Below are 13,664 nucleotides of genomic sequence, written 5' to 3'. Positions count from 1 at the left end.
ATGTTAGGGACCATAGTAGTACCGATGGACGCATCGTTGTATCTACCGTACTCCCTACGCTAGGATGACCTCCATTGATCTGGGATCAATGATACTGGTCTGGGACCAGTGGTAGGAGTGGTACATTCTATGACACTGACTTCGGGTCGGCTGAGACTAGTCTGGGACCAGTGGTATGCACTCTGAGACTGACTTTGAGTCAGTGGAGGATGTTACTGGTCTGGGACCAATGGTAGGAGTTGTACTCACTATGACGCTGACTTTGGGTTGGTTGAGACTGGTCTGGGACTAGTGGTACATACTCTGAGGCTGACTTTAAGTCAGTATGATACATCCTCGATCATTTCTTCTTCTTCATAATTCGAACAAAAGCAGAGCAGAACAATACAAAGCAGAGCAGAACAATATAGAGCAGAGCCGTACAGATCAGTACAGGGCAGAACAAGTCAAAGCAGAATAGGCAGAATAGAGCAGAGCAGGGCAAGGGTCAAGTTGCATAGGGCAATGCATTTGATGGATGAATAGTAGCGACCGGTAGACAGATTGCAGATGAAGTTCTCCCTAGTTGAGAGGGAGTGTTAAATTGGCAACTAGGGCCAAACTTCATGTTGGTCATCTTATTCATGGCTAATAATATTCTTATTAGATTCCTCTCGACGAGAGGTATAGGATTGATCTAAATATCATCCGATTTCGATAAGTATTCATGGAGATATGAATTTATTTTGATTATGGAATTATTATCAAGCCGACCTCCACTCATGTAGGCTCAGAAGCCCAACAGTCGCATCTATTCAAACATCATCAGTTGTGTATAAATACAGGAGGACTTTTCCTCATTTACACTCACTCATCTCATCACATCTCTCTCTCTCTACTGCGCAGTAAAGAGTCTCTTCTCTACTACGCAGAAGAGGGTCTCTCTCTCACACATGTGAAGCTGGAAGCTGCTGAAACTGAAGCTGCAACTGCAGATCGAAACTTTGACCAGCGTGGACCATAAAACCTCCTCTTTTGATCTGCACTGTAGGTTCATCTGAACCTCCTCTGAAGGCTGCAACTTTTGGTGGTGGAATCAAGCCGATCCGACGGTCGGTTTGTGAGATATCGACTGCCTTAGTTTTGATGATGAAGTTGCTAACGCTGATGCTGTTGATCTAGGGTTCGCTACTACTGATATAAATCATATTTATTGTACTATTTCTCTCTGTTGAATTATTGAAGATAAAAGAAGATTTGATCAAAGGATTTCCCCACATTATGGGGTTTGTCCCTGGCTAGCTGCCACATCTTGTGTCTCTTGTCTTGGCTTGCTTTCTGTCGATCGTTTAATGTTCTATCTGCACTTTACTTTATGTACATGTGATTGCAAATCTGTGGAATATAATAAGAAAAGAAGTAAACTGTTATAAGCATAGAACATACCATAACTTAACATATAGACATTGCTGGCTCACGCAAAGATCTTGTCCTTGGTGAAGCCACCCGATGGTGTACCGCTGTGGATGTGCTGTGGTCGGTAAGCCTAGCTGCTTCACGACCTCTACCGAAATGAGGTTCTTTTGGCGCCCGCTATCGACAATGAATTGTACCAGGGAACCCTTTACCCACATCTGAGAGTGGAAGAGGCGCTCCTCCTCTGGATCTTCGGGTTCCTCCTTCTGGATCTTCGTGGTGGCAACGGTGGCGTTGGGCTCCGCATCAATAATCTGCTTCCCTTTGTCATTCCCCTTGTCGGGTTCTGACTCGGAGTCGGAACATGCATCTGATTCCGAAGCCTTTAGCTCGGCCACCAGTGACTGCTTGGCCCGACACTCACTTGTGTTGTGAGTGGAGCTCTTATGGAACTCACACCACTTTCCCATGTCCTTCTTCGACTTTGTGGTGTTGTTCTTTGCTTGCGGCTTTGGCGGGTTGTCTTGGGTTGCCCCGCCTTGGCTTTGTCCTTTGTTCTGCAGTTTGGGGGTACCTTTCCCTTGCTTCAGATTTGCAAATCCAAAGTCTCACTTCTTCTGATTAAACTTTTCCTCAATCTTGACGATATATCAATATGTCGTGTCGAGCAAGGAGATGTTCAGGAACTCCATCTCGTCCCGGATGTACCTATGTAGGCAGTCACGGTACCTGAGAACCAAATGGTTCTCAAAATCCTTGATACCCAACTTCGTGTGAAGGGTATTTATCCTCATAGCTCCCAACAGGGTAGTACTGCTCCTTGATGGCATCCTGAAATGAGTTCCAAGTGGGTGCGACTAAAAACAATGAGTTCGTACTTTCATCCTTTTGCTCACAGTAGGTTTCCCACCAATCCTTGACGTGGAGGGCTGCTTTGAGAAGTGCAAAAGTGATCTTTTCCCAACTGGAAAAATCATGAATGGAAAAATATCCTTCTAGCATATTTAACCATTTATCTACAGCGTCTGCATCTATCTGACCCTCAAATATGGGAATGTCAAAGTTAACTTGTACCTTAAAGGGTGTGGCGCTTCCAGAGTAGCTGTCAGAAGTAGATGCGTCGCCCTTGGGTAGCCGCTGAAGGATATGGACAAAGTTGTCCATCATCGCGTTCCTTTGTCGCTCGAGGGCTTCTTCGAGCGAGATTGTGATAAGATCTCCTGCCCGCTAGTCTTTCTTTTCATCCGCCATGGGAGGCCATCGGGATTTGCGAGGCTGGTCTTACAAAGGTTCGACCAGTTCAAGCCCCAACTCCTTATATCCCGACCTTGTTAGGGACATGCAAAGAAAAACAGAGAAAGAGCAAACCACTCTGATACCATTGATCCATATTTAAACAGGAATGCAACAAATTACAGATATAACCATAAATACAAAGATGCAATAGAAATAACACTTCATTTCATTAATATCAAAGACTGAAATATGCTTACAAACAGAATGGAAATAAGACTATCTCAGGCGATGGTAGCTTATCTCTAAGAAGAGATGTGGCAGCGACATGCCTCAAAACTGTGTTACAATGAGACTCAAAGGCCTATTTATTATTGAGAAACAATGGAAAACCCTAAACATCCAAAAACCTAACCCTAGGAGATACGGCGCCAAAATTGTGGGCCCCGTTTGGGTAAATTGGTACATCAACTTCTCGAGGTCGTAAATTTGGCATACGATCTCCATTTGGCTATCATAATACCTCATTTCGAAGATCTCGAAGAGAAAGTCACAAACAAATCGGGGGACATTTCATGTCTCTCTCTTTACCCTAAAAACGTCATTTAGGGCCTCAAAACGGTTCCGGAAGTTTAGGACCCGAAAAACTGCCAAAAATAGTAAATTGTGCTACAATTAAGGAAACCGAAAAACTGAAAGAGACAAAGTTGGGGGTCCAAGTGGAATAGGCAGGTGGCCACCAATATCCACCTGGATCACTCATAAGGTGCGAAGTCCCTTTGAAGGCTTATATTACAATCTTTGAGCATCCCTTGAAAGGTCGTTTTGCATCACCTTGCACCATGAACCCTAGAATATCTATTATAGGTGATCATTACCTTACCAAGATTCCTCCAATCAGTGAAATGTTGAAATTTCTAAGTCTGACACGTTAGAAATCCCTCCTACATTATCTGGTTTATTTCACCTACTTGTTTATTCCATTAACAAGTTATTTATACATATAAATATTGAAAATAAACACAAATGCAGCCTTAACTCATATACAGATCAGCAACTGAAATACTAGACAAACACACAAGGGACATCGTTATTTTTGGACAATCGTCCCTGGAAAAACCCAATGCGGGAAAATCGGTGCAACAGTTCTGAGGGTTTTATTATTAAGCAGATTTCTTGAGTACAACTAGGGTGTCAAACTAGCTCACCCAACAGAGATTGTTACATGGCAATAATACCTCTTGTTGGAGACAGATATTCAGCCTCTCAACTCTAGTCTGCCCCATGAAAATCCTTCTAGCGCTTCTCGTTGGCTCTACGTCAGCCCTGCTAGCCTCAGCTCAGCTCCTGAAGCCTCTGCGTCAACCTTCTGACCTAAGTTGCACGAAACGCTGAAACGTTTCGGAGTTTCCGAAACAGGTACGTTTAGAAACGTCACCTCCCAAAAATGGAAACGTCGGTCGAAACGTCATATATGTATATATATATATATATAGATATAGATATATATATATATATATATATATATATATATATATAAGTGAATAACACATTATCTTGCAAGAAAAAAGGGAATAAGACCCATAGATGACAATTTAAAAGGAAAAACAAGTCTATATTAACTCTAATAGATGACTACATGATGGTCGAGTTTCAGCCGAGTTTCGGCCAAGTTTCAGAGTTTGGAGTACGGGGACGGCTCAAAATGCCGGGCTCTTTGAAGTTTCGTGCAACATAGCTTCTAACCCTCTGCGTCAGCTCTCTAGCCCTCTGCGTCAGCTCTCTAGCCTTCTGCATCACCCACGCAGGCCCCTCAGCCTCGACGCAGTCACTAGCTGCCTCTGCGTAGCTTCTGCTACCTCTGCGTAGCTCTAGCTACCTCTGTGTCAACCTCTTTGGTCACTGTGTTGACCCTCTGGAACTATCTTTGCCTCTCTACTATGTACTCACTATCCCTCGCTGCAACAGATCACTTGTTCGAATTTTCTAAGCAAACCCTGCTCTAAAAAATCGAAATAACTAATCAATCTTGGTGTATCTCCAACTGACCCTCAAGCCTCCTCTTATACTTTTCCTGTTGAGTCTTCAATGGCCGAGATTAAGTCTCTAATCAATCCATGTTATTTAGAATATTCTCACCCAGTTTTATATTAATACCCATTAATATTTAATTTTCCTAAGTTTAGACTTAGGAACCCCATTAAAAATATTAATTATTTTAGTATCTCTCCAACTTGGTGGAATTTTCCCAAACCATTTCTAGGTCTTGGAGATCTTATGTGCCTTAGCCTCTCCACCAATTTTCGTGGCTAGAGCACATTCGATGCTACCACAAATCAACATGAAAGTTCGTAAAGAGCAGGGGACTTCAACTGTGGTGAAAGTGGGTCATTGGCCCATCATTAACACTTAGTCTAGCTCTTTGTCTTGTAGGGTTTCCCTCTCCAAATCCTCCTAGATGTTTTGGTAACAGACTTAAGTGTCTAGGTGTACAAAGCTCGCCCAAGGTCTCCTTAAACACTTGCTCTAGTGTGAGCAATTTGCATTTGTAACTTAGCCTAAGTTTAACTTAGGAAAAGCACATAATTATTATGCTGGCTTATTAAGCTAAAGAAACATTAGAAAAAGTAAAGTAAATCACTTTACTCATTATGTTTTAATCTCAACCCTTTATCTCAAGTGAGGCGAAATCGAATCTCAGCCGTCAATCACTTTCGAGATTATGATTAGGGATTTAACTCAACAAAAAGTTATAAAAATGAGGCTAAGGAGAAAGAGAAGGCACACCATACAACAACACAAGATTGAGAGAGGCATCTCAATGAGGAGTATGATAGTCTAAGTGTGTTGGTTCTGAGGAAGGATGCAACAAGGAGGTCCAGATCAGCCAAGAAGTGCTTGATTAGCTGGAATAGATCCAATGTTGTACATGTATTTCCTTAGTTGGGCCATCATCCCAGCACGAGAGCCCAAGTAGGTTCTAACTAAATTCAATGATGAACTAATTTGATTGGGTAAAATCTACTATGTCATTGTGACTGAAATTGGTATATTTTGCTTTTGCTAAATTTATTGTGTTAATGAACCTAGCTATGCAATTAATCAGTAGCTTAATAATTTGCTAGGAATTAAGTGTCAGGCGTTATATTTGTAGGAAAAACTAACATGGGGGGCTAGAACTCATGAGTGGGAAAAAGGGCTATGCAATAGGTGATGAGGGGCTTAAGCCTAGAGTGCTAAGCCATTATTTGAAATATGCCTAGAGTCAAAAGTGATATGTTTTTTTATCCTAAGTCCATAAAGCGAATCCATCATGTGCCATTTGTTAAAAGGGCACATGCACATAAAAAGAGAGATTTTAGTGTTGTTCCATTCATTTTCATCATTCCATTCCACCATTCAGAATTTGGTTGGTTACAGAACTTCCTACTATATAAAGGGGGTGTGACCCTGTGATTTCGTTACTATGTTAATCCCCACTGGATTTGGCTATGGGGATAAGTTTCCCCAATGTAAGGCCATAAAGTACTTAGAGAATTTTAACGGCAATTAGAACTCCTAGAAGCCGTAGAGCTTTGAGACATACTTGGCTACCCTGAATTGGGAACCTTGAAAGGGCAGTGGAACGGCCCAATGGATTGGGGGTGCAAAGAAGTGGGTGCACTACCTTGGATTGTGTAGGTGGATGGGGGATGAGAAACTGTTGGTTGGAGGATATTGTAGTCAAGTACCTTGTAACAAACAAAAGTCGTATACACAGTGGAAATCTTTAAAATACTTCAAAGACGTAAATGTCCATTGTAAGACATGTAACTGTATATAGAATATTATATAGAAAGAATTGATATGAAGTATTACAAATGAGAATGAGGGCCTACTTATATACCCTAGGCAGGTGCCCTTTCATGAATGGTCATGTCTCTAAGACATGCCTCTTCATTACTAACTAACTAACCATTAGTTAATTAATTATTATTTATTATTATTATATTTATATTTATATTTATTATTTTTATATGAATTATATTCATAGCATTGCCTCTCTCTTCAAGAAGCTTTGTCCTCAAAGCTTACTGAGAATATCTTCTTATCTTTGAACTTTCATCTTCATTGATACAAGATGATATGATGCTCTGAGTGAAGGACAAAATTGTCGTACTTTAAACAGATCGGACCATCCTAGATTAATCTTTTATGGAATCTTCTTATCTCTGGAAATTTGTGATGAATAGTTATCGTAGGACTGGATTCTACAAACTTCAATATTCTTGGGAACATAAATTTTTCGTTTATGTTCTGAGTGATACTGGTACATAGATTGATTGGAAAGTTTGCTCTTGTGATTTGGATGTCGATAAATAGTTCTTCTGGTTGGACTTTCCCTTATCATGTTAGTGGTTGTTTCCTGATTTCCTTCAAGCATTGTTGTTGTTGAGTTGGCTACTGAATCATCACTTGGAATTTCCATTGTTTGAACTGCAACAACTGCATAACCTTTAACTTCTATTGGTTTCTTATCTTTTTGGGTTATGGTATTGACCAGATCGGTATTTCTTCCTTTATCTTCGACGTGCACTAAAGGCTTTGATACTTCTTCTTGTGTAAGTCGTTCTAACTTGTCATTTAGTGATTTCTTATCACTTATAAGCTTCGTTATTTATGTAAATAGGGCTTGGTTATGATTCCTTCGACGTAAAAGCTCTTCGCTTTCTGGATTGTTGGATTTATGTTTAGTATTCTCCTCATCTTGTAAACTTTCGATTTGTTTTAATAATGTTTGATTAAGGTTCTTTAAACGTGAATTTTCCTCTTCTTGTTTTGATAAGCACTTCTTGAGTTCCTTCTTTGTGGCTTTAGCTTTCTTGACATGTTCAAGTAATTTTTCATTGTGCTCTCTGAGGCGCGAAATTTCTGTCTTCACTAGATATGACTTCTTCAAGCTCCTTTTGTTTTTTTTTATTGGATCTCTTGGAACACCAATTTTGAAATCTCCTTAAGGTTTTGTGATGAGTGTGTTGTTGATTCTAATTTTATGGCCATGTCTTGAAATGTGATCATCTTCTTCTTATAAGGGAACATTAGAAAACAAAAAACAAAAATATTCAATGAAAAAAAAAATGTACACAATGCTTTAAACCAAGGTAATCCGAAAATTATGTCAATCTCTTCTCTAAGCAAATTGAGATACATACTCATATTCATCAACTATTATTTGCAAGTTTTTAATTTTCTATTCAGCATCAAAATAAGAGGCTTCTTTATTCTCGATCATATCTGATCCTGAAATTAATAATTGATTTGTTAAATTAACATTAATGTAATTTTCCTAACGATTCTCGTTGATAATGATATTAATATATTTTCCTTGGATATTCCCTTTTTATGTACATAATCCATAACATGGGATCATGCCACATTTACAACGGAATCTTCCTTCCATCGTTTTCAAATTAGATTTCATTCTTTTCTCTTCAATGATTGACTCCACCAGTGTATCCTTGTAATCTTTTATGTAGCCACAATTTTTAATATAATCCCTTGCACTGTGTACATTAACTTGTCTTTTAACTTCTATAATAATATTTTTTCAAAAATATAATTATAATATTTTTTTTCTTAAACTCTCTTCTTCCTTTTTTTATAATTTTTTTAAACCTTTTTTTTTATAAAGCTTTTTTTTCTATATATATATTTATAAACTTTTTTCTTTTTGAAAAGTTACAACCGTAGTGAAATGTGGCTATTCGCCTCTTTGAAGTATAATATAAAATATATGTCTACCATGTGCCATTGACTCAGTTAATTTTCTCCATGTAAAAGGTAAAACTTACCATTCACATAAAGAGATTTTGTATTCCTTTTGTTTTTCTTTTACCTTGAAAATACCATGAGCAATTACCATGGGTTGCTAAAACCACAAGCTTGTAAACCACTTAATGAAGAATCAAGATAATTGTATCTACTCTTCCTTCTCTTACATATAGTTTTAAAGATATTTGGAAATATTCTCTTTTAACTTTATCATGCACTTTTTATCAATAATGTAGAACATTTTTATATATATGAATGTTCTCCTTTAAAATTTACATCAGACTAATTTTTTTTTAGTAGTATATTTTTTATATGATTTTTTTTCTTTAAATCTTTTTTTTAATCTTTATATGTATTCTTTTTTTTTCTCTGTTTCTTTTGTGACTATCTTTTTTTTTCCTTCTTTTGTTTTTAATGGCCAAATCCCTGAATGACGAAATTGGTGAAACAGAGAAACTCCAACTTTGTGTAGCGAAACCCTTCAATTGTGACGAAAACAAGGTTGACGAAGGATTAATGGCCAAAGGCTGGATCAAACTGGCTCTCTTCAGTGGTTGAGCATACAGAGGATCGAACAGCTCTGATACCAATGTAACAAACAAAAGTCGTATACGCAACGAAAATCATTAAAATACTTCAAAGACATAAATGTTCATTGTAAGACATGTAACTGTATACTGAATATTATATAAAAAGGATTGATATGAGGTATTACAAATGTGAATGAGGGCCTGCTTATATACCCTAGGCAGGTGCCCTTTCATGAATGGTCATGTCTCTAAGACATGCCTCTTCATTACTAACTAACTAACCATTAGTTAATTATTTATATTTATATTTATATTTATATTTATTATTTTTATATGAATTACATTCATAACATAACTTGGCATGTTACCTTTTTAATGCAATTATGGACCATAGCTAGCTTTAGGTAGCCATTTTCCACATTGGAGTCATAGCCCTAGCTTGAGGTGACTCACTGCTGAGAGATTATGAGTAGTGCAATCTCTGGCTAGGTGGAATGTCTAAGGTTTGCAGTCGCTTTCATTTCTCAAAAATAAGTGGTTGTTGGTCAGCTGATCTGCGGTCAGTGTTTGTTCTCTGCTGTGATAGTTTGTATATTACATGTTGTCTAATTATGTGTTTCTACAAGGTTAATTATGCTGCAATGGTTAAGTATAGGATGCATTGCATGATCATGTGCATTAAGCATGTGTTTGTATATTACATGTTGTCTAATTATGTGTTTCTACAAGGTTAATTATGCTGCAATGGTTAAATATAGGATGCATTGCATGATCATGTGCATTAAGCATGTAAGGCAGAATAGAAAGATGGTAACAAAGCAAATAGAAATAAAATGAAATATGAAATGATATTTTAACATCCACGAGACTAAAAATAGTCTATGGGACCATCAGTTCCCTGCTTTTCGCTTTTTGCAATTCAATCATTTTCTTATTCAAATTGATGATGAGCTGGCCCAACCTTCCAACAATCCCCTCACTAGAAAAACAATGCCAAGAAACCGATGCTAACATATTCCTATAACTTTCTCTGATGTCTTTGAACGCATCACATTCCAAAATGAAATGTTTTACCAATTCCACTACCCCAGACGTGCAAAATGTACACACTCGTTCTTCCCAAGCTGCTTTAGGCTTTTTCCAACATCTTGTTTCACACCGAAGTTGATGCGAGTTGGTTCTTAGTTGAGCAATAAGAATCTTTGCCACGGAATGCTAGCTCCAATGAACTCTTTTTGTTGTAGATCACACGTAGGGTTGAATTCCTCAATGCAGCACTTCTTCTTTCTACCCAACTCTTTTCCCCATAACCGTTTACAAAACTTCTCCATAACAAAATTCTTTAGCTCCTTGCTATTTGTGGGACAAACATTGAGGTAGATATTCCATTTTTACATCCATGTGTGGTTTTGTCTCATCCATGTTTTCTTTCTTTCACTCATGCATTCAGTGAAGATAACATTAGGCCATCTACCTACTCGCTATTATGCATGCCTTGGTGGGAACACATTATTCATGGTATCAGAGGTATATGTATTGGAACTGAAGAAAAATTCCACAGGTTAGGCTACAGAGATAATAATATTTTATGAGAGAACAAAACGAATGTAAAACAGGCCCTAGACTCATTTTGCATAATGGTATCAACAATTCCTTAATATGCTTTAATGCTTCAGTCTATTGCGGGTTATATGGTCTCATCTAGAAACATTTTCTGACCTCTATCACAGCTTATCAATGCTGTACAAATCAGCTGGATCAACGCTGCCTTTTCCATCCATCTGAAAGAGTGAAAGGAGTTTGGCCATCCTCAAAGTTGCTTGAGCATTTATTTCATTTCTCATTAAATACTATTTTCCAAACTGCATGATGCAGATGTTCTACTATTAGCATAGATTCATCTTAAGCCCAGAAATATTAAGCACAGAAAAGGTAAATGCCATCTCTAACTGCCAGTTGATCTCTCCATTTAGAGGAAGTAATGCTACTTAAATGTAAGACATAAGAAAATTTTGAGGTATGAAAAGAAGAATAGCAATATGCTAAAATCTCAATCAAGCTATATGTGCAATGCACGTCCACTGACAGCTCCCTGTAATCAATACACAAGATAGATAATACTTAAGAATTTAAAGAATTGAAATGAGTAGATTGTACCCACAGCTGAAAATCAACATATGGCAATGAGATACAAAGCGTTCACATATGCTGAAAGCTTGGGAGAAACTTGTCCAATAATAATAATTCCATAAAAATGTAAACCAACAAAATAGAAACAGCAAGGTACTTACAAAGGCGAGGAGCTGCACAACGTAGAGTTACAAAAGGAACGTCAGTTAGGCGCGCCCATGAGCAATCTACTACAGCCAGACCCCTTTTATGCAGTAACTCTTGATCCTGCTTTGAAATACACCTATTTCCCATCGGACTGCAGAAATAAATAGATTAAAATTTCATAAATTTTTAAAAACAAACTTAGGAATGGAAATGTAGGAGTCCCATTACTAAATAGACCATGACAAACTTGATAGACTGCAAATTAGTCCCTTTCATTAGGAAATAACCAAAGAAAAACAAAAAGATTCAGTGGCTCAAATATACTAACCCTAAATTCTATAAACAAAACTGTCCTAAAACCTCATCTTGGAAGCCTGTAAGGAAAACTGCTAACACTATATTTTGCATGTAAGTTGACCAACTGAACTTAAGTGATGAAAATGTTATCATATTATGTACAAAATAACTTTAAGTTGATCATTAATGCTCAATTTTCCTTGACATGTTCATACCCTAATCTTTTAAATGCACACTCATAAGCTCAAGTAACTATCTAAATAATATTCTGGAAACCGAAGACCATGATTTATCTTTATGAAAACAACCTCAGAACAACACCTCCGAAACGCTGATTTATTCGCAGTTCCTGAAACAAGAAATTCAAAAATGTGAAGTTGTATTAGTACAATCAAACCAGAAGACAATCACACTACCTTAGTTATTCATCAACACCAACACTTTCCATATCCTCAATCTTCCATGTCTATTATCCACTTTCTAGAAGGAATGCAGAATATTGCAGAAATTTTACAATTATTCCCTCTGAATTCTAGCTTAATCATACTATGTGACCACCAGCTAGTAATAAAGCTCACACTAGGAACAAGACATTGGCTATGTGACCACAAGCTAGGTACTGGACTTGTCACTGTCAGATACTAAGAAAGAGAAGATGAAGTAGAGATTAATGCATGGCAAATAGTCAGAACTTTTCTATGATTGTGGAAAGCTCACTCAGAGCATGTAGATGCTGTAATATCCTGTTTATAAATTTTAATGATTTCTCAGGATTTTGCTTCAGAAATTTATGCCGTCAATTTGATAAACAATTTTCACAAATTGAACCATAAAATAAATGGAAAACAAGGGAATATAAAATGCAACTAAAATTTGAAAATATATACATGCAAAGATTCTCAGCTTTATTTTACTGAAATAAAATATGCAAATTCATGAAACTATAAATGGCTGAGGTGATGATCTCAAAGAAATCTATAACAATGCTGCATCAGGCCTCCAAAATAAACTGAACGGGCAAGTACAATCTATGAATTGTGAACAAATACAACAAGGGATGAGATGGGTTTTCATCCAATCTCACCGAATCATCCAAGTGTTTCCATCCTAGGGCTACCTAAATCAGAAGAACCAAGTTCTCACAAAGACAATGCACAAATCCTAGATGCCCCAAATGATCTTCTCCTCCTCCTTTTAAAAGGCTCGATAGATAGATCTCCAATCTTCTAGAAGTATTTTATTTTAATATTTTATTATTATTCTAAAAGCTCCCCTTGACTTCATCTAAGTGACTTTTAATTTTATTTTATTTCACTTAAGTCACTTTTGGCCTTTTTCCTTCAATTAATCATTTTCCCCTTCTTTTATTTAATTAAGTGACTAATTAAAGTCACTTTTAATCTGGGAAAAAAGGTAAATCGCCCACCTTACTTTCTCTGAACAATGGAAGCCACTTCTCAACATCCCATCTTGTAGATCTTCTCGTTCTGCTTCCAACGAGCTATTAAATTAAGGTGTTCCATCAAATATTTTTCCCAAAACGCCACCTTAAACATAACTAATTAATGTTAGGCTCAATAATAACCCCATTTTACAAGAATTATCGAAATGCAATAGATCCAAAAGCAAATTGTGCGGAACTAACCCTGGTGATGGATCATCAAATACGCCAAGCAAATGTCAGCGGACCCCATAAAACTCCTCAAAACCCCTCTGGGACCTCTGATGATATAATCCTGCCCATGTGACTTGGCCATCACGTACCCTAGAAATCCATCCTGGTTGTACTATAGAGGAAACTAAAAATGTGGACATTACAGATGCCAATAAACAATTTAATCATTTGGCTTTTCAAATTTTAACAAGTGGTCCACATGTCACGTCCCCAAATGTGTGGGGCTGGCTCCCGACATTTCCCACACTACTGAGATGGGGGGATGCATGGGGAAACATTTCCCAATGCCCCCTTTTGGGGAAACAAAGAGAAAAACCAGGGGGAAAGTTGCCCCACTATGGGGGATGCAATTCCCAAAAAGGGGTGCTTGTGGGCACCCCCCTTCAAAATGGGAGGCTTTTGGGCATCCCCCCTCTAAAGGGGAACGTCTGGGCATGCCCCCTGAA

At 37.7% G+C, this 13,664-nt stretch overlaps 1 protein-coding gene across 3 annotated transcripts in view; it reads right to left on the bottom strand.

Moving 5' to 3' along the window:
• The window catches only part of LOC149163950 (uncharacterized), a 419,565-nt gene that overhangs the window by 137,731 nt on the left and 268,170 nt on the right, over nt 1-13,664 (bottom strand). Inside the window, exons 6-7 of one of the 3 annotated variants that reach the window (XM_089431915.1) lie at nt 11,852-11,892; nt 11,261-11,397 (exon numbers count right to left, since the gene is read on the bottom strand). The exons of the other annotated variants lie outside the window; for them this stretch is intronic. Of the exons in view, the coding sequence (XP_089288041.1) occupies nt 11,261-11,397; nt 11,852-11,892 (178 nt within the window). The remainder of the gene's footprint in view (nt 1-11,260; nt 11,398-11,851; nt 11,893-13,664) is intronic. 3 annotated transcript variants of the gene reach the window in all.

This window comes from Pinus tabuliformis, chromosome 5_1, assembly GCF_031772625.1.
Source record: "Pinus tabuliformis cultivar Carrire ecotype Pingquan chromosome 5_1, CPIR1, whole genome shotgun sequence".
Classification (NCBI taxonomy): domain Eukaryota; kingdom Viridiplantae; phylum Streptophyta; class Pinopsida; order Pinales; family Pinaceae; genus Pinus; species Pinus tabuliformis.
Note: the sequence above shows the minus strand (reverse complement) of the source record. Positions and strands in the feature narration are given on the sequence as shown.